Source organism: Poecilia latipinna, unplaced genomic scaffold (assembly GCF_001443285.1).
Source record: "Poecilia latipinna isolate Pla-1442-1.1 unplaced genomic scaffold, P_latipinna-1.0 Scaffold951, whole genome shotgun sequence".
NCBI classification, from domain to species: domain Eukaryota; kingdom Metazoa; phylum Chordata; class Actinopteri; order Cyprinodontiformes; family Poeciliidae; genus Poecilia; species Poecilia latipinna.
In genome coordinates this window covers 11,506-37,244 of record NW_015113567.1, presented here as the reverse complement: position 1 = coordinate 37,244, position 25,739 = coordinate 11,506, and the positions used below count along the sequence as shown (strand labels likewise).

Genomic DNA, 25,739 nt, shown 5'->3' with positions numbered 1-25,739 from the left:
ATATGTAAACATAGAGGGCGTGACCTTTGCTCCAAGTGCAGTTTGGGTATCAGAATAGCAGCCTTTTTATTAATTCAGCCAAGACAATACTTCTCAAATTTAAATAAAAAAGCCACATTCAAAAAAATACAGAAATAAAATCAGTACGAGACAAAAGCAGCAAATGTCAGTTTTTTTCCCCTAAACATCTTAGAAGCAGCTGAACTTGGAGAACTCAGATTTCTGGGACTAAAACGGTAGAGCAAATGTTTGTGGAGTTTAAAGTGCACCGTTGCAGAAAGAAAGGTTGAACTTTTTGGTTTCTAACTCTCGCTCCAAAGCAAGGATTAATTAGGATGAAACAAGTGATCTATGTTCTGGACTCCACCTGCCTTTAAAATACACCTTTACACAGAACAATGCTGTTTCTAGAAACAAACTGCACATGTGCTCTGTAAAACACGTTGCCATGGCAGCGCTCAGGAAAGCAGCACCGAGGCTGGGCTGCAGAGCTGGAGCTGCATGCCAACCCTGCAGAGTTCTAATAATACCGACCCAGAAGCTGCATTCTGCTGAGAGCAGACAGGACAGAAACTAAAAGCTGGTTCACAAACAAACAGCAGCTGATTATGAGAGCTGAATTCAAGCAACTTTTTCCTCAAAGTTGCTTTGATGGAGTCTCTAATGTCAGGCAAATCCAACAATAAGAAAACGTGTGGAGAAGTTCAGAAATTAAAAAAAAAAAAAAAAGGTCAGTCTTGTCTGATGCTGATCTGGCTCCAGAGGTTCTGGTCCAGTTGTGCAGGTGTGACTGAAGGCATTTAGCTCTACAGCTCTTCACTCTCGTACAGTGGAGCCGTGTGCTGAGCGGGGCTCTCCACCGTCAGGGCAGGAAGGTGGCTCAGAGACGACAGCAGCTTCAGGGTCTTGGAGGCAGGAGGAGCCATTTTCAAGGCTGGTGTTGTGCGAGCTGGAAGAGAAAAAGCATGGCAAAAGAAAAATAATACATTTATTGCAGCAAACATTGCTGAATTATTATACTGAATTATTTCACATGAGAAGTGCAGCAGATCCCACCCAGGGAGCCACAAGTCTTAATGGCGACTGGACACAGGCTGAAGATTCTTCTCATGCCACGTGTCTGAAAACAACTCCTGCCCAGTGCAGAGCGGCAGGCAGGGCTCACTGCCAGATAACGGCAGGTCCACACAGGAACAATGGCTCTGGGTCACTTTTAGGATTCCCAGTTTAAGCTGGATTTAACGCATGTTGATACAGAAAGGCAAAAGTTTCACTTTTCTCTTCAGCTTCATGTTAAAAACATTACTGCTTTGAATAGCTAACAGTTTTCTTCACTCAGCAAGAACATCCAGACCTGACAGCCTCGCCCTAAAACTAACCACTTAACATTAGTACAGGGTACATATTAGTATTCATGGGATTTTTCTAAATCACAATAAAGCTGTAAAATGAGAACAATTTTAGAAAGAAGGAAAAATAAAGTACAGAAAAATATATCAATTTATACGAAGTAAAAAGCAATTTTATAAAAGGTTTGCAGTGTACGAGTCAAAAAGAGTTTGTAATATACTAGAAAAAAAGTTCAGAATGTTCATAAAAAAAAACTAAGTAATCGAGAAAAAAAAGTCTGAATATTCGACAATTTGTAATGTACTAGAAAAAGATCATAATGTCTGAGGAAAAAAAGTGTGTAACATACATTCTGAACTTTTTTTCTTGTAAGTGAAAAAGAGCTTTGAACAAACGATTTGCCATTAATCAAAAAACTAATTTTATTTGTATAGCACATTTCAGCAGCAAGGCATTTCAAGGTGCTTTACATAATTGAAAAACAAAAATAAAAACAGCATGCGACATTGAACAAACAGTAAGAAAGAGAAAGATTAAAAAAAAGATAAACATACTTTTGTTACGGAATTTAAGTGCCTGTCGTCGCCATTAAAACAACTTCATCCAATTTCATGACTCATTGTATCTTTATTCTGGTAATCTTATGACTTCCTCCTCTATAATACGACTATTCTAATGATTAAAAAATAAATTAATCTTGCTGTCTTAATGTTCTGTGGTACTAAGGTAAGGTGCATTCTATGGCCAGAGGAAAATGCAATTTCTGATCAGAATCAGCCGCCATTTTGTACAAAACAATAATGCAGCCTTCTCTGTGTGTGTGTAACTAAACTCAATGAGCCACCAGCCTGTCAAACTCACTTTCTAACTTTCTACTTGTGCTGGCGAGTCGTCGTGTTGTGGGAACATGGAGCTCCACAGAACAGATGCTGTTATTTGATAGAGCAGAAACCCAATAGCGAAGCTGCACTTTCATCTAGTGAGCCTTCCTCATCGTCCACCGCAGTGATGCGTTCGGATGTAAACTGAACATCCACTGCCTCATGAGTTCAGAGTTTCTGCTCGATCACATAACAGTTCTGGAGGACAGCAGATGGAGAATGTGTGCTCAGCACTACAATGAATCCAGCTCTGTTTGAGTTTACAGCTTTGCCTCTATGGTAACCTGCAGAGTATCTCGTGCAACAGATGGCTCTGATAGGAGCCTTTCACGAACATTTGCATAGAAAGGTGAACACACTTACTGCCAACGTCCAGCCTGGCGTTGCATGTGGACATGCCGGCTTCATTAATGGCCGACAGCGTGTACCAGCCAGAGTCGGACTTGGTCACTCTATCAATCAGCAGGCACTGACGACCCGAGCCGTCCTGGTACAGACTAGAGAAACAAACCAACGTTAACTCACGAAGGTCCTGCTGGCAGCCACGATTCAACTGCTGAACAGAGTTCAGCTCTCAGTCTGAGGTCAACTCTCAGCTATCATTATTGTGAAAGCTGTGAAGTGTTTATTTTCACTGGAAGGTGTAAAATAAGTGGTTAGCGTTTCACCTCATTCTATTGGGGTCGATGCGCAGCATGTCTTTGTCCTTCTTCCAGAAAAGCTGTGGAGGAGGAGAAGCATCGACTTTACATTCTAACCGAATGGTGTCTCCTTCCAGAGCTCTGGTGTTCAACATCTTTTGGACAAAGGTGGGAGGGCGGAGGGCTTCCTGAGCTGCAAACAATCATTTTTTTACTTCCAACTCCAGTCAACCCAACACCTATGTCTTTATTTCACATTTTCAAGGCATGCCGTCAGATTTATACCTATGACGTCCAACCTCATGGTAAACTTGCCCTCTCCAGCTCGGTTCTTGGCCACACACTCGTACACACCGGCATGATGCACCGTGACGATCTCTATGATGAACGAATGCATCCCTTTCTCACACACCAGCATTTTATGGTAATCGTCTGGGCGGATAGCCTTGCCGTCCAGGTACCAGGAGATGTCTGGGGCCGGGAGCCCGCTGACCTGCATCCGTATGGAAGAAGATGACATTTCTCACTCTGAGATGGCTTCCTGAGAAATCTGGACAATTAAACAAAAAGGTGTGAGTGGATCACCTTGAAGTCGATCCTGCAGAAGCGTCCCTCTTCAACTGTGAGGTCAGGGGGGATCTGAAGGAAGCGAGGAGCGAAACATTTCTCCTGGATCGCTGATCCCTCGTTAGTCCTCTCATCTGTCCCCGAGTGGTGCCTCCCCCTGACAAAGATCAGATTTTATCATTTCACTTTCAACGACTCCATGTTACTCTTAATCGACTACACACACACAGAATATTTCTGGTTTGTTTCTGTACATCAGGGGTCCCCAAACTACGGCCCGCGGACCGGATCCGGCCCGCCACGTCGTTTGGTCCAGCCCCCTGAACAATGCCGGATCCGGCCTGCCTCCTCATACCAGAGAGCATTCAGTGTTTTTTTTTCATATATTGTATTTTCCGGTTTATATGTGGATTTTTCTTCAACCACCAGGGGGGTTCTTGAGCAGATGTGAAACTAACTTTCCCTCAATGGAATATATACCAGTCAGTCCCAGTCACCGTTTCACTCACGGTTTTTTCCATTTGCATTCTGGGTAAAAATCTATCTAAAAGCGCGAATGTGTCGTCGTGGTCGTCGTCGCCCCCCTGCTCGACAGTTTCAAAGACAGAACAAGAATTTGAGCAAATTTGTAATGGAGACATTTGTCTCTCTTTTTGAATATTTGAAATTTGGAGAAATGTCCCATATGTTTGGAGAAATCTTGAAATTCCACCCGAATCTTTGTTTTAAGACACTTCCTGAGCACAAGAAGCAATGTGTTGCATCAGAAGCATCTCAGCTTAATTATTAACAGCATTACAAAGTGATCATTATGTTTCATCCGCATGTTTTCCACAAGACTAACTTTTACAGCTGCACACAGTAAACACTGGCTTGCTCCCGCATTCAAACTCCCAATGTAAAGGCAGAATGAAAGCAGTATTGATGTGTGAATCATAGTTACCACAGTCCACCTGTTCGTCTTCCTTCTGGAGAGTCTGACTGCAACAGACAACAGGGTCGGTGTCAAGAGGAGGAATAACAGCTTTGAAAACTCATCACAGTGCAGTGCAGGACAAATGTCAAGAGAGGAGCTCTGAGTGTGTGGGTGTTTGGACACAATAGGCCTGTTGTCACCAGTGGAGGGGACCCGTTCTCAGAAGGATGGATCAAAATAACTTCTGACTGACCTCGCTGGACATGGAGGATGTGCATTTGAGAGTGTGTGGACATGCCTGCATTGGTATTGTGTGTGTGCTTATGATGGGAGAGAAAGGATGGTGCAAAGCCCAGAGAGCGAGGGGGTTTGGAAGCAGCACCGTGTGTTAAAATGACAGCAGCTCACTGGTTCTTTCAGCTTGTTTAGAGGCCCTGAGAGGGAAACGGGCTTCCCATGCAGCCTTTCAAACCGATGGCTACGTTAGTGTTGACTCTCCAAAAAATAACGAGGAACAAATGGATTGAAGTTTTCATACCCCTTGAGCAAAATTAAGGAACTTAAATGATAGTTTTCTAAACTATTTAAAAGGTAACATCTAAAAAGTGTGACATGTTTGCCTACAGTATGTTTGCTGTGGGCAAACATGCTTAAATTACACAAAAGCCTACATCCTTACACCAAGGATGTAGGGAAACATCAGCAAAGTGTATTCAACCACCTCCATAGTTTGCTTTATTATTTTTTTAGTACACCAGTAATAGTTATTCACACACCGACATACAGTCAGTGTGTGAACTCATAGGGAGACTGAGGTCAGGGGTCATTGTTTAACCTCCCCTGAACAATGTAACCACTGCTTGTCTTTAATGATCTACATGTCAACATCTTTAATTAGGATGAAACAAGTGAAGTGCAAAAAATTTAATTTTAATTCTAATTTTTTAAAGTTTGTTTTTCAAAGACTTTACAGTTGGTGTTTAGGCATTGTTAATAATGTGACAAATGATTACATTTCCTGTCAGCTTTAAACCTCTTCTAACTCAACATGGTGGGCTGCTCGGCTTGGCAAGTTTTCTGGGGAAAATCCTGAACCCAGATGAGTCAGGAGTTTAGTCACTCCTGACTCTCCATAGGGCTGCATGTCTGAGTGAAATGTTTTCTACCAAAACTCCAGGTGTTTTGGATGTCAACCAAACCATAGCACTATAACCAACAGGAAGTCAACTGTTGGTTATAGAGGGCAGCACGAAGATGGTTTTAGGCCAAATATTGCAAAATTAAACTATTTTACAAGAAAATGTCAAAATTTCCCCAGACACAAAGATAGCACCCTTAAGAACTTAGTTTATCTTTACCACATGTAAAAGCCGAAGTGTTTATCCATTATTTGCATGCAGCAAAGTTTCCTAAACCTTGGATACACATTCTCAAGGATTTAGGTCTGAACTAAGGCTAGACCAACACTGATTGCAACTCTGACTGTAGGATTAGGGTGGATAATCTGCTGGAAGGTAGACCTCCAGCCTAGTGTCAAAACTGCTGGAGCCTCTGACACAAAGGTGGATTACATTTACCAACTTCTGAAAGTAACAGACTGCACTGGATTTTATTTACGGGTGTTGGGTTAACGATGCACATCACACTATAGATTTTTTTTTAATTTTTTTATGTACTTCTAACTTGCAGCTCTCCTATCCCATCCTAACAACAGACTCCTTTGTCTATTACATGTTGGTGATGAAATGTTTGTACATCAGTAATATTATGGGTTCTTCTGATGCATTGCATTTGATGCTTTTCTTACTAAACAGAAAACCGTAGTACCTGGTCAAGCTGTAAGTCAGAGAGATTGTCTTGGTCCAACATATATGTAGCATTGTCTGGACCCAGCAGCCTGCGAGCCATTCGCTCCTCATACGACAGTTTCTGCCAAGAAAGAAAAACATTCTTATTAAACTGGCTTAGAGAAGAGTGCTTCAAAACATGAGTTAAGAGTAATGTCTTCAAATCAAGGCACCAGAAGAGCCTTGAAAAGCAGGTTAGAGAGCAATCAGTAAAGCTTTGATGCAATGTTCATGAGAAAACCAGTTAATTTTCCTCAAAATTAATCTTGTACATCTGTTTATATGAATGAATCAGTTTGTTTACATATAAACCAACAAAAAGAAAGAAAATACACCCTTAGTAAGGCAAGCAAAACGCTTTTAGATGCTTTGTTCGACAAGCACTTTTTGATGGATGTAATCATGTCTATGGTTTAGTTTGTGTTTATTTTACAGCAGGAAGGGTTTTCTTTTTATGGAGCGTTTGTTCCTGTGGTCCATCAGTCACACCTGGCTGTGTCTCCTCCTGGCTTCCTTGGAGCGAAGCTTCTTCTCCAGATCCTGAATCAAGGCGTCCTTAGAGCCCTGGATGTCTTCGTCTGTGGAGCGGGAGGAGGATGGCCGAGGAGCTACGGATTTCTTCAAGATGGGCTTAGGAAGGCTGAGAGGAGCAGTGAGAGAAGATAACGGACAGTAATAAGAAAATATGTTCAGAGACTGAAAATTAAAACATCTCACCTTACAAAAGTATTCCTACCCCTTTTTGGTCATATTTTGTCAAACTTCTGTCTCTTACTAGGATGTTATGCCGTGGATGAACCCAGAATAAACCTGTTACTTGTAATCAAGCCCAGTTCAAAAAATAAGAAGGAAGGCGGGTGAGGTGTCCTGCCCAAAGACAGCAGCAGACAGATGAAATGGGGGCTCAAACCGGCAACCCACCGCTTACAGTAGTGGTCCCCAAAGTTGGTCCTCAAGGGCCGGCATCCTGCATGTTTTAGTTCTCTCCCTGGTTTAACGCACCTGGATCCAATGATGGTTTGTTAGAAGGCCTAAGAAGAACATTGACAAGCTGAAAAGGTTGTTACTATCACCAGGTAGAAAACTAAAACATGCAGGATGTCGGCCCTCCAGGACCAACTTTGGGGACCACAGATTTACAGGATGAAATAATTCCTGAGCCACCGTCACACTGGTGGTAGAATCAGCTGCTTATAAAAACCAGTGAGGTCATAGGTCAGGAAAAGAGGTTCTGAGTCATTGGCTCAGGGTTTCGTGTCCTGGTCGGTTCAGACGAAGTTTTTCAACGGCTGAAAACCTAAAACAGACATGGAAGGCGTGTTTCATCAGCCTCATTTACTACACCTCAAGAAGTCCCTCCATAAATACACAAAGCATTAATCACAGAAGAGAGCTCCATGGTAACTCTGGAGGAGCTGCAGGGATCTACTGCTCATGTGGAAGAAAGTTGATTCATGTACTCCACAAATCTGGAGTTTAATGAAAGAGTAAAGAACTAAGCTATTCTTATAAGGATCTGTTTGCAGTGTGTTAGGTTATGCATCCCTGAATTTTTAAAAATATTTTCAATGTAATGTTGCACAAGCTGTAGCTTTTAAGGGGTGTGAATACTTTTGCCTGGGACTGCGTTTTATAAACATCACCCCTCTAGACTGGAAAGTGCATTTAAACTCACGTGTTTGGCGTCCCCTTGTAGCCAGCAGGCAGGGAGACCACGGTGGGCTGAACCCTGCTCTGATTGTTCATCTGGGGGAGGGAGGATGAGGAAGGACAGTGAGGGAGGGAGGGAGACACTGGGAGGGGCTGCTGAGGAAGGGAGGATGTGGAAGCAGAGGTCCTCATAGGGAGGAGAGGACTGGAGGGCGCCAGCGGGGAGCAGGAAGGGGAGGTGGAGGGGTAGGGGAGGTTGGAGCTGGGAGACAGTTTGGAGGAGAACGAGGAGGGCAGGACAGAGCATAGGTAGGCAGCAGAAGCAGACAGGTTGTCCTGGTTGGCGGGCAGGCTGGCACTGCCAAGGCCGGAGGCGCTGGGGACCCTGGGGGTGGGGGTGAGGGTGATGGTGGAGCGCATGGTGGCGCGGGGCAGCGAGGACGATGAGGTAGAAGGAGGGAGCAGGGAGGTGCTGGAAGAAAAAGGAGGCGCAGCAGAGGAAGCTGAGGTGGATGTAGGAGAGTTGAGGCTGGATGAGGAGGGGGAGGACTTGGCGGTTCCATTGGCCTGCGTCTGGATCTGACCGTGGGCCACTGACCTGGTCTGGTTCTGACTCAGGCTTAGCGACTGGAACTGGGACTGAGTCTGGGACACAGACCTGGACAGGGACTGAGCTGGAGAAAACGACTGAGTGTGACTGGCCTTCATCTGGCCCTCCGTGATGCTCGTGCTGCTCTGGGTACTGTTGAGGTTCTGCTGGTTGTTCTGATTCTCTTGGGCTTCCCTCAGCACGCTCTCATAGCTGGGCGCCTGGAAGGCCGCCTGCGACTGGATGAAGTGCCTCGGCCGCTCATAGTTGAAGGCACTGGGCGGGAAGGCGCCGGGGGTGAAGGAGGGCAGGTCCGACAGGTTCATGTTGTTCCCTCCTGACTGGGAGAAAACAGGATGTTTAATCTGACAGGAATAAACATCAGATTATCGGCCACTCAAACTTACCGTGAAGCTCAGCTTGCTTGGTGTGAACAGCTTGGGCGTTTGGGTTTTCTCCTTGACTTGTGCCGGCGGAGGAGGGGAACTCGGCTTGCAGACCCCGACAGGAACGTCTGGTGACCTTTGACCCTCTGAGCTCAGAGCACTTTCCTCCTCGCTGCGACCTAAAGGCTCCTCGGAGCGGCTGGCAGGTTCAGGCTCAGGGAGACTAAATGAGAGACAGAGAAGTTAGAAAGAACCACAACGTGATGAGACGTAGCGGCAAGGAGGGAAATGTAGCCTAAAGGTTTGAAATGGAGCTGCCGAGTATTTATTGTATCATTTATCGTGAGCAATGTCTTATCTGATTGACAGCCATCATAATAAATACCAATTAATGAGGTTTAAAACCACCCAAAATGTATCATCAGGATTCATAGTTTAACTATTTTCCCCATTTTTCAATAAAATCACCAATAAATCTGAAAACAGTTACTGAGTGCAGCTTTGTGATACAAACCACACTTCTTCATGTGACTGGTGTCCCAAGAAAAGTGCATTACAGATGGGAATGTTATTCAAGAGCATTATTTGTGTTTGTGGGAATGGAATTGCTGTGACAAAGTGGCAACACTAAAGTTGACTGCAAAAGATGTAATAATTAGTTCTTATTTTCATCATTAACATGATATCATGAGATGATAAAGCTAAGTTCATATCGCCCACCTTTAGTTTGAAGCATGTTTGAAAGAAAAAAAGCTTCCGTAAAAAAAAAGAAAAAAAACAAACTGAAGGGTCAAGGTTAAAGTAATGATTTCATATTTAAAGAAAAACCAGAGAGCCAACTATTAAAAAAAGAAGTTTGGAACAGCAAAAGTAAACAATCCAAGTTAAGATCAATGTTGCTGAAATTAAAGGCTCATTAAACGTTTTACAGTGCTGACTGATGAGACTAGCAGATAGAGGAGGTTCTGCTCCCTTTCAGCCCAGTCAGCCGGTTTCCTCCTTTTATACAAGCATGTCTGCTCCTCTACTTTTCTACTGGAAAAGAAAGAATGCCGTTACCATGACTGCCACGTAGTCGCCCTGCGCAGTGGAATAATGACAATAGCAGTCGTTCTCCCTCTCATACTGTGGTTCAGAGCTGGGCCCCGTCTCCTCGGGGCACAGAACAAGGTTTTGCCCTGCCAGCATGAGCCGACCCAGACTCTGAACAGGAAGTCTGATACTGCAGACTTCACAACTCGACTGTATAAATCACTCACACACACAAGCACATACACACCTACAAACCTTGGCATTAAGTATCTGGACAAATCATGAAATTATTATAGTCCAATGCTTACATAACTAAAATACTGTCTTACAGTGTTGTTGTGCATTCAGGGGTCAAAACAATACCAGAAAAATCAGAACAAGCTGTTCTTTAAAAAAATAAAATAAAGCCCAATATTTTCTTTAGCTATAAAGTTTAAAGAATGAATGCAACATGTAGTGCTGTATTGTTAATTTGGGATTAAAATGACCACTAGTTTGAAGATGAAAACTTTCACCATGCTTAAAAGTCTAAACTTTTGCAAGCCTGAGTATTAGAAAACTTATTTTACAAGAATTAAGTCATATTATTAAATTACAAACATTACCAGAATAAAAACATATCTGGAAAAAAATGACATAAAATTACAAGAAAAAATATGTTTTAATGAGAAAAAAGCTTGGATAGAGTTATAAATATATGATCAGCTTTTACATTCTTCTTTAAAGTGAACAATCACTTTCAACGTTTCCTGTTTATTATGGAGCATGCATGGAAATGTTCCTGGTTGTTTGGACATCTCAGAGGTAAAATAAGGGTCTATGTTTCCAAGAAACGCATAAAAAGAGACGGTGCTTACAGTAAACAAACCTATATAAAGAGTCAGAAAACTGTTTAAACTGCCTCACTTCATTATTTTGTCTTTGATTTGAAATATTACCGCTCTCAAAAACATTTTTTCCCTCCCTTTCACGCGCTCAAAACATACAAACATTGATTAGCTCATTTTTGGAGGGCGTAACATTAACTTATTTAGTTGGACAAAAAAAAAAAAAAAAAAGGAAAATGCCCGTCATTAATCAGACCATAATGCAGCATTCACAATGAATATATAAAATAATGTAAAAAACTAATTAAAAAAACCTTTTAAAATAATTTTTATAGCAACAATGCTATTAAACAAAACCAGATGTATTTATTGAATTCTGAACAGAAAATGTGAATCAACTACAATCAATACAGACATCGCTGTACATAAGTCTGATATTAAAAATCAGCAGCAAAACCCTGATTTTAAGAAAACACGACTACTTCAACAACAAAAAAAAAGCAACTGACTCAACAATTGAGCCCAACAATCTAAAAAGAAGATATTGGGCTTTGATAGTCAACTTTCAGGGACAACTACTTCTGAGAATATTGTTAAATGTGTTAATCTTGCACTTCATTCCCTGCAGATACACTCCCTCTTAATTTCAACTACTTGTTAATTGAATACACTCCAACCAAACTTTTGTGGGTGAAAAAAAAAAATAAAAGAAACCCACATCAATCAAAAGGGAGCATCCCTACTTTACTCGTGTGTGACAGTCTGTGCATTTGTGTGATAAAGTGGCCTAAGCTATATTGGTCTTGGTATTCGGACATCAGCTGGCAGGTGCACACACTAAAGTGGTGACGGAGCAGCTTTAAAGCATACCAGCAAGACGGACACAAGAGCCGCATGGCATTGTGGGTTGGCCCAATGCAGGTTGTACGGCCAATGACATCACAGGGACAAAAATGTTAATGGGATTTTGTAATCTGGATCTAGCACTGGAGATACAGACTTCATACTTTCCTATAAGGTTGACGCACTCAAGGATATTAGGTTGTGGACTAACTTGGTCCCTGACATCATAGTGATGTACACTGCAGAATAGTAGCTTCCCCAGCTGCTAGGGGAAAATGAAAGAGAAATAATTCTTTTATCTAAAAAAAAGACTAATTATCCAATCATTCTGGCACCAGTTTTCTGAACAGCAGTCTTGTAAAGCATGAAAGAAGACGGTGGCTAGTTTCTGAAGGACGCCGCTGCAATGTCTGCTCTTCAGATTACATGTGAGATCATAGTTCTTGACAGCACACACTGACCAACACACTGTGAAGCCCTTCCTGGAGTTGAACATGAACCAAAGTATCAGGTCAAGTTAGAGACACACCAACTGAAATGCGTCCAATAAGAAGAGCAAGGAAAGCATTTATTTATACCCTCTCAGAGGTTAAATGAATTACTCTCCGCTTGCTGCAGTACGGAAACTTTACATGAAGAATTGATTTGAGATTCAACTGAATACCAAAACTTTTGCCTTTGTCATTTCAAAAGACTTCACGTCTTTGAAGGAAAAGCGTTTGAATGCCTACTGTGCAAAACAGAGTTACTTGGGAAGTGAAAATGATCTTGAGGCTTTAACACTTCGCAGTCAGGTCAGGGGGCTTCTAACACTTCACCACAGCTTCTAGCTCATGTCATTTAGCTGCAACGTCACTGCTGCAAACACACGAGAGCAAATGTAAAAAAAAAAAAAAAAAAAAAAAACCTGGGAAAATTTGGGGTCCCCCTGAACAGTGACGTCACGAGCAGCTGAGTAGAAAAGGACCGGCACTGGGAGGATTCATGGTTCTAATACCGACATTCATATTTTAACAGTTTCTAAGGCACTGTGTGTGAATGTGAAATTAAAGAGAAAATAACTGGAACCAGCTTCAATTAACCTAGAGTAGTTAATTATCCCGTCAGCGTTTTTTCAAACGCCGACAAAAAAACCCGGACAGAATTTTTTTTCTTCCCTTTCACGAGCTCGAAAAATACAAACGTAGATTAGTTCATTTTTGGAGGGCGTAACATTAATTTATTTAGTTTGAAAAAAAAAAAAAAGTAGGTAAAAAAGTTAAGCTGTCTAAACTTCAAAATGCACCGTGGAGCCGACACCTTCACTCAAACACACCGACATAAACGGAGTTAAAGCAGAACCATGTGAAAACGCTCTCAGCAGCAACAAGGCTGGTGTTCTTACCTCGCCAAATGTTTCCTCGCCACCGAGCTCTAATGGCTGAATGAAAGCAGCTCTAAACTCAGCTGGAGCAAGCTCGGCGAGGCTGGCCGGAATGCAACAGGTGACAAGGCGCGCTCACGTACGGCGCGCGCTGGTCCAGCTCATTAACTGCCAGTGAGCTCATTCGTATTACCATGGTTACTAACTCGGCTTTGTTTTATGATACATAGAGCCTCGTTTTACACATCTTTAACTGATTTAATTGGTTCGTTTCAGTTTTAACAAGGATGATGGACATAAAACTTAGATTTAAATTTAAAAAGAAATATATTTATTTATTGGACACCTACAACACTACAAATAAATACAAAAGAATCTGGAGAAAACTAGATTCACGTGTGTTGCGCGTTATTTACTCTTGGGAATTTGCCGTGTATTTAAAGCGCCACCAGCATGGAAACAATGGGTGGACGCGGTGTGTGCTGCACCGAGGCAATTATGCTTTGATGCAATACTGCAAAGGTCATGTGAGAGATCAATGGTTTTGTTAACACGTTGAACACCTTCTTAGCCATGAATTGGGACTGAAACAGCTGATATTAATTTGGGCTAACTGGCAGGATTGCTTTCTAATTGCTGAGTGATTTCAGCTGGTGTCAAGGCTTTGCGCATGCTTTTCCCTCCTCATTCCAGTTTATATCACACATAACCAAATTTATGTTCGATACTTAATTGTCATACCTGATGTATCAATAATATTATGTTTTTATAACCTTGTACAATAAAACTAATCAGTTAAGAATATGGCTGCTCAAAGTGAGCCAGGCTGTGCTGGAGGTTTCCACTAGGTAAAGAACAGTTCTTCTCCTCTCCACTGTTGCTCTGTGTTTGGATTGATTGATTGATTGATTGATTGATTGATTGATTGATTGATTGATGCAAAGTTGACTATCAACTGATGCTACTTGCTTGTTCAGTTCAAAGAATTGATGAAAACTCAATTTAATCAATTTCAAGAAACTCAATCTGACTGCTTCATAATTGCAAATTAATTGGAGTCTGTATGATTGAACCAAATGAACAATATATTTCTGTTTATAAATGTGTTTTTTCTTTGTAAAGTTCCATCACACCGCTTTTCATGTATATTGGTGCCATGTGAATAAACTGAACTGAATCTTACTTTATTAGTTACCCTACAAAGCAAGTCAACTTCAAATTAAATTATTTTGGCTATAGCAGCATTAACCCTACACATGTTGACATATTAAACTAATTAATCATTTCCTAAGTAGATATAAAGAGCCAAAAGAGCCACAAACTAACAACTGGTGTCGTAAGTTCTTCTGTATGTGAGGATTTAAATAAAACTTTTATAAATAAATACAAAAAAATAAATAAAAGCACATAAACATTTACAGACACAACACCTCAATGTGTCTGTGGCTATATCTGTTGATTTTGATCTCTCTGCCATGACAATTTAACATTGTCAGCTCTAATAGAAACAAACAAACAAAAAAACAAAAAACGACCAGTGTTGGATCAGTTCCATGCACATCACAAGGATCCATACATCTCCAAAGCGAGACCTCGTCTTGGAAAATCAGATCACAATTTTATTTTTTTCTACTCGGAATATAATCCCACTAAAATGTAAGGAAAGAAGTGTGAGACGATGGTCAGAGAAAGCTGCAAAAGTCCTGGAGTGTTGCTCTGAGGCTGCAGACGGGGATGCACGACACCATGCCCACCAGAACAGAAACATCCCTCACTGATAACACACACTGGCTCACCAGTAAAAGTAAGGAACTACTAAGCAAACAAAAAAAAAGAAGAGTTTTTAAGGAATTATGAGGGAGCAACTCAAACTCGAAATTAGAGACAACAAGGAAGCGTACAGAAAGAATTTGGGTAGTGAACATTTACAACCCTGCATGTCTGGATGGTGTCAGCACTAAAGGCCCATATGCAGAGCAGCAATATGGGATGTTGCAGCACTTCTTCCACTTTTGAATTATTGTTTTTAATGGAAAATAAATTATTTTGCCTATACCATTCTGTGCAGGGAAACTAAATCAATAAAAATACAATTCTCAATGGGAACATTCCAGAAATGCAATACTTAAGGACTTTTTATCGTCATACCACCGATGCTTGTTTGTGGCACAAAAATTCAGATTCAGGTCCCAGATTAAAAAATAAAATAAAATGAAAAACATAATTAAAAAATAAATGGGTAAAAATAATTTTTAAAAATGAATAGAAATTAACAGCAGCAATACGTTTCTCATGTAGAGAAACGGCAGGAGAAAAAGAAGTAATTTTGGAAATAGACACCAGCGACCTCCTGTGGATAAACATGTGAACTACAGCACATGTGCAGTACAGACATTTAATATCGCCACAAGTAATGGCCTACGTCATTTTTTAAAGATGATTTCAGGAGAAAAAAACCCCACTTTTGGTAAAAACGTGAATTAGAAAGGTGATGATATTAAATGTAACAGAATTAAATAGTTGACCACCTGGTACAATAAGTAATTTTTTTTCTATAATATTACAAAAAAACAATTACTTCCTTGCATACTTTTTTGATGGCTTTTTCTTGAAACTTTTCCACTATGTTAGAACAGATCATTAAATTCCAGGGAAATAAAAAACGACCTTTAGGGTCATATAATGTCTCAGTCTGTGAGGGCCTTCATGTACTCACTCTGCACCATGGATGCTGTCTTTTAAGGGGCTGTCGGGCCACTCCGGAGGGGGAAGGTTCATACAGTCGGGTAACACGGGAGGCAAATCCTCTATGCTTCTCCTGAAGGAAGCAGTCTCCTCATGATGCTCCGCCTCGCTGTCTTCCTGACTGAGAGACAGTGCTTCTTGCTGGTGAATTGCCTCGACCTCCAGCTGCTCCTCTAGGTCTGGTGTGTGTGTGTGTGTGTGTGTGTGTGTGTGTGAGAGACAGCAACTCAGGTGAGCTCAAGGATCAATGCAGCGGGTTTGCGAAACAGCCGGAGATGCCCGTACCGTTGTAGACTTCCAGTGTGGCTGAGCAGGAAACCGTGCCGTAGGAGTTGAGCACCACACACTTGAACAGGCCGGAGTCTTCGGGGAAAGCCTCGGTGATCACCAGCGTACACAGCTCCTCTGCAGAGACGAGACTTCAGCGTTACTCACAGGATTACACATCTTCCATTTTATGTTTCACTTTTAAATCATCGACATTGTCTGTTATCAGACAATGTCTGATAACAGACAATGTTATCACTGTAAGAGCGTTACAGTGAAAAAAACAGAAATATTAATAAACTCATGAGCCACATTTATGTATATTCATGTACTATTTTCATCCTCCTACTATTAATTATTTCATGCAATCTGTGTTTTGGACTCACCTGGCACTGATGCAGAGCTGCCTTCTGGAAACACAAGGACAGATTGTTTGAGTTAACTTTAGCTTCTGGTTCTGATTAAAGTAATTCACATCTGAAACCAAGTTCCAGTAAATCCAAGCTGCTTTATATAGCCGATGGTCTTCTTTTCTACAAGAAGCCAGTTTTACTGTCACAGATCATACAAAAGTCCCATAATGCACAGCTTCACTGAAGTATAAAGACAGAATCAACTAACACAAAAGGAACTTTTATTCTAAATGGACAACTGTAACCTTTTTTTTCTTCTTATAATTGGTTCTCAAAATCTTAAGGTCAGTATTTTCAGCCATAAAATAAAATGTTTCAAAATGTCTTCTTTAACATGAAGATGAACTAAAATCTATTAATACCACTTAGGGTCTCCTCTATAAATCACTTATTGACGCCATCAATATTTTTAAGATAAAATGTGTCAGATATGCATGACTCCATATTCACTAGAACCCAATGTGTAAAATTTCTGAAAATAAATTAATCTTTACAGCATTATCTCTGAAATAAAACATGCAGCAAAACCTAATAAAACCTAATAATTAGCTGCTTATTACAACCAAGCCACACCCTTGGTAATCCCAACAGTTTGAAATCTGAAATTTATTTCGAACATGATACAAATCTAAAAAGTAATATAGTACACAATAAGAAAAGTGAATAAAAAAGAAGAAAAGAAAAAAAATACAGATATGTTTCAGTTAACATATCATGCTCAAAATGGGTAGGAAGAAGTAAAAACTTATTAACTCCTACCCCCTAAACACTTGAAAACTTACAATACTACTGTTATTTTTTTTTTTTTAAAGAAAAAAAGAAATCATCAATCAATTAAAAGTCAGAGTAGCTGTACAGCATAATGTTTAAAAGGGATCTTATTTATGCAACAAATGTTTTAGTAGTATTGCATATGTGTGTAGATCTTTTTGGATTCACCACAACAAAAAGGGCTACTCTTGTAAACATTGTCATTTCTACAGTCAGTATTATTATGTCGGCGGTGGGAACACTTCCGCTAATAGCAGAGCTAATTTATCATTTAATGCCTTCGTATTTTCGCTAACTTTGAAATCATTCACTGTGCTTAGATTGTGTGCCAAGCTAGTCTAAGTAATTTAGTTGCTTACTGAATTATTTGTAAATTTAGTAAGTGGCTAAATTAACACTTTCTTGTGTTAATTAGCATTTTTGCTAACTTAGTTTAAAATCATTCCCTGTGCTTAGCTTCTGTGCGAAGCTAGGCTAAATTAGCTTATTTAGCCTACCTTCTAAATTAACGAGTGTTAAGTTAGTCACTTACTTGGCTAAATTAACTTTCAGTTGAATAAAGTTAAAGCAACAGAGTTAGCAACACTCAACAACTATAAAACTAAAACCATGAGGGAAGACTCTGTGCAAAAGAATCACCTCCTGAAGAGAAACATGACATGCAGGTATGCAGTAACAAATTTGACTAAGATCTTGTGCTAAGTTTTCAGCTAATGCTGACTTCAATGCTAATGAAGTTAATGCTAAAGCACGATGGTCGGGATGATCGGTGTCAACATGGATGAAATGTAAAGCTATGTGCCATAAATACCAGTATGGATTCTGCTTAACTCTGATGCAAACTTTGTCACATCGTATGACTCCATCTCACACTCACTCTTGCGCAATATCCTAAAGTCGTCAGAGTCCTGTATTTGTTCGTCTTCTCTGTACCACATGACCTGCAGCGGAGGGGTCCCCCTCAGCCGGCACTCCAGGACCACCAGCTGACCTTTCACTGTGGACATGTCATGGAGGCACTAGGGTAGATGAGGATGATGATGAGGGTTCAAAGGAGGAAGATAAGAACAAGAGAAAAGAAGATGGATGAGCCTGATGTCAGAAGAGACTTATACACATCTAGTTCTGATATTTGTACTTTGTTTAAGGCCGGGGTGTCCAAACTTTTTGTCACTTGGGGCAAAATCTGTTTGTTTGTTCTACTTAAAAAAAGAACACCTAGTTTTCAAATTTTTTTTAGGCTCAATTGAACAAATGTATTTCTCAACATAATAGCAAGATTTGGGTCACTTTCTTTCAGAACACTGGCTATATAGCCATGATGAACTCATTAGATAAAAGTTGACTTGGGTGAAGCAAAGTCAACTTTTCAATAAAAGTCTGAATAAAAGCTTGGTGGTAAAAAAAAACAAAACAAACAACAACAAAAAAACAAAAACAAATACTTTGTAACATACTTAACTTTTTTCTATTGTAAGAAAAATTGTTGGTGGTAATTTTACTCTGATGACAAGTAAAAAGTCTCCATCAGTCGAAGGGTCACAATCAGCCCCCAAACTGTGCTTTGGCCACCCCTGGTTTATGTGTTTTCCAGACACATAGTGCCATTTCATAGCATAATCAAATAACTATATTAACTTTAGCTGTTATATAAATGCTGTATATATATATATCTATATAGATATATATATATATCAATATATATAAATAAAATTGAACACCTTAAAATCGGGCCTCTGTCTCTTTAAGAAACTCCTCTTCTTCCTAAAACTTCAGAAAGTCATCACAACATGGCTGCACTATTAACCATTTAACAAAATTTTACCAGCATTTCCATGAGAAGTAGCTTCTATAATGAACTCAGCAGATCCGCAGTTCCACCAGGTGTTTGCTAATTGCTGACGGCTAGTCTGAAGGGACTGAGTCCACCCAGGCGTTTTGCACAACTGAATGGGTTCCACGAGAGATTAAAGGATTCTCAAAAATGCGTGAAAGAGTCAAAGCAACAGTCTAGGTATGTTTTTGATGAGGGAATAATATAACAAGATGTAAAGCTAAAAAAAAAATAGTCAATTTTACATGACCCTTTCCCTTTAAGGACCCGCAATAGAGGTCTATGTTACCTTAACAAATGTTGGAGCCACTCCTTTCCCCGAGTACTGCTGATTGTAGACAGGACTCTGCGTCTGCACACAGAAAACACACAGGATTCTGTTCATTGCCACTGTACCTTCTGCATACTTGTGAACCGGCTCAGGCCTGAACCGAACAATGTTTTCCATATTTATCCATTTCCATGAAGGATTGTTGCGCCCGCAAATATAGCAGGCAATAAAAGGTTACATTTTCCAATTTAAATGACACATTTCCATAACGCATCAACTGAACGAGGACAAATGATTCATTTTAGGTTGATGTAATTACTCTCTGAGGGCTGACACACAACGGATGCACCAGGCTTGAGTGTCTCTGAGCGAGCAACGTGGAGGAGGAGGAAGAGGAAGAGGAGCGCTCCCGAGAGGAGGAGGAGGAGGAGGAGATTGTAAGAGACATGGTGCTGGTCTTCTTCTGCGTCCTCTGGACCCTGAGTGGTGGGACGTAGTGGGAGACATTACACCTTCTAAAGTTTCTCCTGTCCTCTTTGTGCGAGTGTGTTTCCAACTTACTGGGCCACGCTGGAGTCCATGTCGCTGGCACTGACAGGTGTCCTGCAAAATATGTAGATAATTACATATTTATAACTATCTTTAATTATAAATATATATAACAAGCTGCTTGTCTCAAACCAACAATATTATCATTTATTGGAATAATTCTGGGACAATTTATCGTCCAGCAAATTTTGTCATCATTATTTCTTGTGTGTTTTATTTTGTTGATGCTATTGTGTCTTTTAGTACAATAATGTGTATTGTGTTGTGTTTAAATGGTCAGATGTTTTCTCTTTTTGTGCTTACATTTCTCATAGGAGATAGGATGAAATAAAATTTTTGTGCTCATTATTGCATTTTTCCTCTGCCACAAACTGCGGTAGTGTTGATTAATGTGCACAGCCTAGCTCAAGCACATGGTCACCCTCTGAGGGCCATCAGGAGCACATCACTTCCTGAGCAGCGAATCACTGTGCATCTCCATCATGGTCTGACTTTATTTAGCTGTAGCGTAGGGTTTTGTTGCTAACTGAAGGTGTTTTGGCGTTTTACGGCCCATTCCCACCCTCGCTCTGTCTTGGGAAGGAGAAGGAGCTGACAGGGGAGGCTGAGAGTCATGTTTCTGGGCTAAATTAAACTCTGGCTCCTCTTGAACACAGAGGAGGCTTCCTGGCCTCCATAACCAGGCGACAGGGAGAAGTTAAACTTTGATTCACTGCAGATTTCCTTGTCTTCTTTTTGGGGTTTTTTTTACCACTGATACAGCTACTAACAGGAGACTATTATGGCTTTAAAGGTCAGTATTATGCAAAATAGATTTTTTTTACATCATGTTATGATGTTATTCCCTCCTCAAAAACATACCTGGATTCTTTCATGGAGGTTAGTGAAATCATTTAGTCTCCCATGGCAACCATTCGGCTGTACAAAACACCTGGGTGAGCCCTAGAACCACCTTTATGGATGCAGTTTGGAGCCTCCATATGGGGGAATTTTTCTGCCATAATCCAAGAGCACACATTCTCAGTCTGAAAGCAGGATTTCATGTCTTTTGTTTTCAAAACTTTTAGTACTTTTGCTTACATTTTTATTTTGAAAGCAAGACTTCATGTATTTCTTCTCAAAACTTGTAATGATTATACTCAAAACTTCTCCTCACGCTCAGACATAGTCTCTACTCGGACTCTGCTCACTTATGAAACATGAAACTGCCTTTTTGGCACATTCGCCTAGCAACCTCACAGCCAATAGAATGAATGTGTTGTAGTAGGTGTGTTTGTTTCCTTCTAGCGGCTGTACCTGTGTGGCCACTATCGATTGTAGCAACCTGCGCCACCCACTGGATGTAGCGAGTTAATTGGGTGAACAATGCTGTTCTGTTAGCGAACAGCATTCTGCTACTCGCTAACAGAATGCTGTTAGCGAGTAGCAGTAGCTAGCAGTGCTACTGTTAGTCAGTAGCATTGCAAGTGGATGTTTAATGTAATATGGAGCAGACAGCTGAGGGCGTTGCTTCTCCTACATCCAGTGGGTGGCACAGGCTGCTACAATCGATAGTAGTCACCCAGGCACACCCGCTAGAAGGAAACAAACACACCCAGTGCAACACTTTCTTTCTATTGGCTGAGAGGTTGCCAGGCAACAGTGCAAGCAGAAAATGTTTCATAAGCGAGCAGAGAGTCTGAGCAGAGACTACATCTGGAGGAGAAGTTTTGAGTATAAGCATTACAAGTTTTGAGAAGAAATACATGATTTCATTTTTATTTTTCAAAATAAAAATGTAAGCAGAAGCATTAAGAGTTTTGAGAACAAAAAACATGAAATCCTGCTTTCAGACTGAAAATGTGTGCTCTTGGATTATGGCAGAAAATTTCCCCCACACTTCCACCTCATGGAGCAGACCTCTCCCACTACTCCCCCAAGCAGCTCCTTGAGACTAGTCAGCAGCAATTAGCAAAAACCTGGTGGAACTGCACATCTAATGAGCTCGTTGTAGGAGCTATTTCTCAGTGCAATGCTGGTGGAAATGTTGTTAAAGGGTTAATAGATGGTTAATAATGTTGTGATGACTTCCTGAAGGCAGCGTTTCATAAAAACAAGAGTTTCAGACAGAGGCCAAATTTCAAGTCGTTAAATTACAAAATAGTATTTTCATTACATATTTACTTGATTGTGCTATAAAATGGTGCTATGTGCCTCAAAAAGAAACACACACACACAATGCTGCCTCTTGAAGGGAAGAAAAACAGCTGCAGCATTACACCCTGTGTCCCCTTCAGATAATCACAGCAAACAAGTGTATTTGTGTGTGTGTGTGTGTGTGTGTGTGCGTGTGTGTGTCCTTTTACCGAAGCTTGTTGTTGATACAGCAGCAGTTGCTGTTAAACCCTTTGTGTCGCTTGTCTCCGTTACATAACCGCACAATTTATGGATGCATTTACCAATCTGTAACCCGGCAGGTCAGAGGACCATCGAGGCTTACAGTAAAGACAGGGGGCAACACTACAGGGGGCCGACACAGTGGTGTTGCACTACAACTAGTGCAACACCAGCATACACACTTATGCTCAGATGGTTTAGACTGCTGGGATGTGCAACACACACACAGAATATGAAAAATGTATGAATAGAGTCAAGAGAAGAAGTGAAACACAACCACAGAAAATGGAAGTTAAACAAGTTAAACACTGTCAGGCAGATGAACTGTCGGCTGATTTAAAGGTCTAGAAATACTCTGAAGATAACAATGATAAAATTATTTTACCCTCAACATTAAATAATTCCATAATCAGTCTTTTAAACCTAAAAGGTAAGATATTAATTTAAATCTGGAGTTATTTAATTTTGATTTAATGTATGAGCAATAACTCATACATGAGATGCTGAAGGAAAAACTCCATCTTTTTTCCTTTAGCATCCCACATTGTTCGTTTTGATTGGGCCAATAGAATCAATGAGCAGAAATGGTAAATGGCTCATACTATCCCAACTCTTTATCAAGTTTGAGGACTCCAAAGCTCTTTACTGGAGAGGAAAAGAAATGCCTTGCCCGAGGTCAGAATGACTGAGACAAAGCAGGCATTTCAACAGGCAACCCACTGGCTACAGGACAAACCCTCTACGTCCTGTCGCCACTGCGGCTTCAGAATCCGACAACTGTTCACACGAGTGGGTAAACCTGAGAACAGCTTTCAGGAGGACAGGAGGAAACCAGCACCTACTTGAGATCCGACTTAATTTAAGCAACCACCCAGTGTGACGTCAGCCCTGAACACAACATCACGTGGTTTCTCTCAGCTGTGGACACATTTAGCACAACAGTAGACCATATACACCTGCAAGCTGTGCAATACAAATAAACAGTTGCTATAAAAACTACCTAATTTTCAATTAATGAAGAAGTAGAACCATTTAAACAAACTAATGTATGTTTGAAAAACCGTGGCTCTTATAACAGTGGTTAATAATTCAGCTTCACAAGATGATACATTTATTATCTTTCCGTTTTTCCAGAACCCTCAAAATGCCAGGGTTGATTGAGAAACATTGGGGGCATAAAATCAGTATATTTGTATCTACCGAACTGCATTCCCTGTTGAATATTTATGCTCTCTCGCAAATCATTTGGTCTACCTGAATCTGCGGTTCAAATACGTGTGGAACCCCATGAAAAGGCGGGGTTCCACCCTAGATCCAAATGTTTGAATTGTGCATGATTATTATCTTTTCTAAAGTAAGGCACCTAAGTTGGAAATTGTTTTGGATTTTTATTGGAAAAATATGGTATATTCTCAAAAACAACAACAACAACAACAACAACAAACAAAAACAGAGGACATGATTTGGGTTTCTGTTTTTCTGAAAATACTTGCTATAAAAAGCCAACCTTAATAAATGAATTAAAAGTAGATTTCGGTTCACCGAAGCTTGCTTTGGAATAAAAGTCTAAAGCAATACATGCACTCCTACTTAGTACGAAAATAAAAAGAATCCAAAAAGCGCTGTTAAAAGAAAATGGCTGTGTTGTCCTTGACATTTTCCAGTTTGAGAAGATTTTAACTTGTTAGGAGTAATTTTTGTCCTATTTAAGCATAAAAAGCCTCCATCTGCACATGAAATAGCGTAGGGGCTGAAAATGGCTCCAGGGTGCACCTTGGACACCGCTGCTTTAAAGGTTGTGATTATAATGGGGCAAAACGGGGGAAAGTTCAAGTGCTACGGATACTTTTGTCAGATGCCATGCCTTTATACCTCTTCTTCAAACATGCGTTGTACAAACACAGTTCTCTGAAGGGTAACTGCTGGATTTTTACCTGCAAGCATCATGATCTCCAAAGCTCAACAAAAGGTGTGAAGGGAGTTTGCGACATTTCCTCAACCGCTGAAAAACGAGCTGCCCACTCTTCTCAGACGCTCTCAGTATGGGAGACCAATTTAGCGTGCAGCGGGTCAGCTGGTCGGTCCAACCACCAACCACATGCTAGTGCTGTGCAGTGAATCCCCTCAGCAACACACACATACACACACTTGCTCTGTGAGTGAGATTTGACTGGTATGTACTGCAGGCTATAAATGACACAACTTTGTTTTGAATTATTTCCACCCATTAAGAATCCAAATACTTGCTTGCATCCGCACTCACATGGATCCAGACGTTAGAAAATTAGATCGTCAATAAGGTCGGGACGTTGGTAAAGAGGGGGTGAGGGGTGAGGGGGGGTGTACAGGCTCATGACACAGCACATAAAATTAGCCCAGGGCAGACCACCCCCCATACCCTGCAAAAACCCAGCTGTTGTCTTCTCTCTGACTGCAAACTCATTCACTTCATGCAATAACACACTATCAACCCAATGGGCTTCAACCAATTAAACCATAGCACGATGAGACCGATCTATTGGTTGGGTTTGGACTACGGGCAGCGATCAAAGCCATGCACGTGTAAAACAACCCCCTCCACCCATCATGTGCTGAGCCCCTTACCTGTCTGCTCTTTCTCCAGCAGATTAAACAACACAAACACAAACTAAAGTCCCAATCAACCAGGAGGACGATCCCGTCAAACTGCTAGGTGACCGTGTGGCTGCCAGTCATGACATGGCCAACGGGCGCTTGCTGCTGTGGGTGAGCTGACACACACTTTTACACATGTATGTATGTGTGTGTGTGTGTGTGTGTGTGCTCTTGGGTGTATTGAAAGGGTCAGGAGGAGGGGGTAAGAGGAGGGGATAGCGAAGTTCTTCTGGAGGGCAGCAAAAGGAGCAAAAAACAATTTCAAGTAGTTTTCAGCTTCGATATTAAAGGCTAGATGGATTGTTCATTAGGTTCCTTCTTTAGCTTAAAAAAATACAAATACAAATGACTAATATAGAGAATGATATATTTGTTGTTTAGGTTTTTTTTCATGATTAAAATTGTTCTTCTAGATGTCACTGATGTTTTTATGCAGAAGAGGCGTTCAGGGTGTCCTGGCCGACGGAATGATGACAAAGTTCATCCAAGAACTGGAGACAGGAAACTTGCGACCGGTGCCAGCGAGTCGTCTATGGAAACATAAAACTCAGAGAGAGACAGACACATGGAGAGAGTGATGGGTTAATGCAGTCTGACAGAGGACCGCTGCTGATCACCAGCACTGATGTACTAGCTCTACTACCACAATGAACCATGAATAAAGAAAGAAGAAAACGTTTTAAACCAAATTGGCTCTGTAATTTTGGCCCACCCTTTTTTTTCTTTGAAATTGAAAATAATGTGTGAGTCAACAAATAATTATCAGAGCGGCTTTTACATCTGGAAATTTACAAGGCCACATCCATTTTGGCTTGTTTGGGTTTAGGTCAGGTGTAATATGAGATACACCCTCTAAAATGTTCCTCTTTAGTCTCGTCAGACCACAGAATATTTTCTCAAAAAGTCTTGGGGATCATCAGGATGTTTTATGTTAATTGTAATTCAATTGTAGTTATTGCACCGAAGCACAACAAAGTTCATTTAAGC

General features: G+C 40.8%; 1 protein-coding gene and 1 long non-coding RNA gene across 6 annotated transcripts; one reads left to right on the top strand and one right to left on the bottom strand.

Annotated features, from left to right (window-relative positions):
• Window positions 1-36: 36 nt before the first annotated feature.
• On the bottom strand, window positions 37-24,835 carry myot (myotilin). Of its 5 annotated transcripts, none has more exons than XM_015049565.1 (18): window positions 22,961-22,978; window positions 19,755-19,796; window positions 19,513-19,672; window positions 19,212-19,274; window positions 17,966-18,107; window positions 16,291-16,314; window positions 15,923-16,042; window positions 15,609-15,816; window positions 8,849-9,050; window positions 7,878-8,791; window positions 6,692-6,842; window positions 6,183-6,284; window positions 4,383-4,420; window positions 3,458-3,596; window positions 3,158-3,365; window positions 2,900-3,065; window positions 2,595-2,728; window positions 37-949 (listed from the first exon to the last, which is right to left on the bottom strand). In XM_015049565.1, the coding sequence occupies exons 2-18, from the start codon at window positions 19,772-19,774 to the stop codon at window positions 807-809; spliced, it is 2,934 nt and encodes a 977-aa protein (XP_014905051.1). In that variant the 5' UTR covers window positions 19,775-19,796; window positions 22,961-22,978; the 3' UTR covers window positions 37-806. The 5 variants fall into 5 exon arrangements, with proteins under 5 accessions (XP_014905051.1, XP_014905054.1, XP_014905050.1 ...); XM_015049564.1 differs by lacking the exon at window positions 22,961-22,978 and adding an exon at window positions 24,723-24,835 and having other exon boundaries at window positions 38-949; XM_015049566.1 differs by lacking the exon at window positions 22,961-22,978 and adding an exon at window positions 24,723-24,835 and having other exon boundaries at window positions 38-949; window positions 7,878-8,782.
• LOC106957961 (uncharacterized) lies at window positions 24,768-25,441 on the top strand. The gene is made up of 2 exons (XR_001427067.1): window positions 24,768-24,863; window positions 25,189-25,441. It is a non-coding gene; the product is annotated as an uncharacterized LOC106957961 (long non-coding RNA).
• The last annotated feature ends 298 nt before the right edge of the window (window positions 25,442-25,739 follow it).

What these genes read in the sequence shown, in the direction of transcription:
- myot (XM_015049564.1), bottom strand. Translation starts at nt 19,774, where the DNA reads ATGGACTCCAGCGTGGCCCA. An exon ending in GACAGCATCCATGGTGCAGA is followed by an intron (nt 9,051 to 15,608) that starts GTGAGTACATGA and finishes TCTCTCATTTAG; the next exon opens with TCTCCCTGAGCCTGAACCTG. An exon ending in TACAAGGGGACGCCAAACAC is followed by an intron (nt 6,843 to 7,877) that starts GTGAGTTTAAAT and finishes TGCTCCTCTCAG; the next exon opens with CCTTCCTAAGCCCATCTTGA.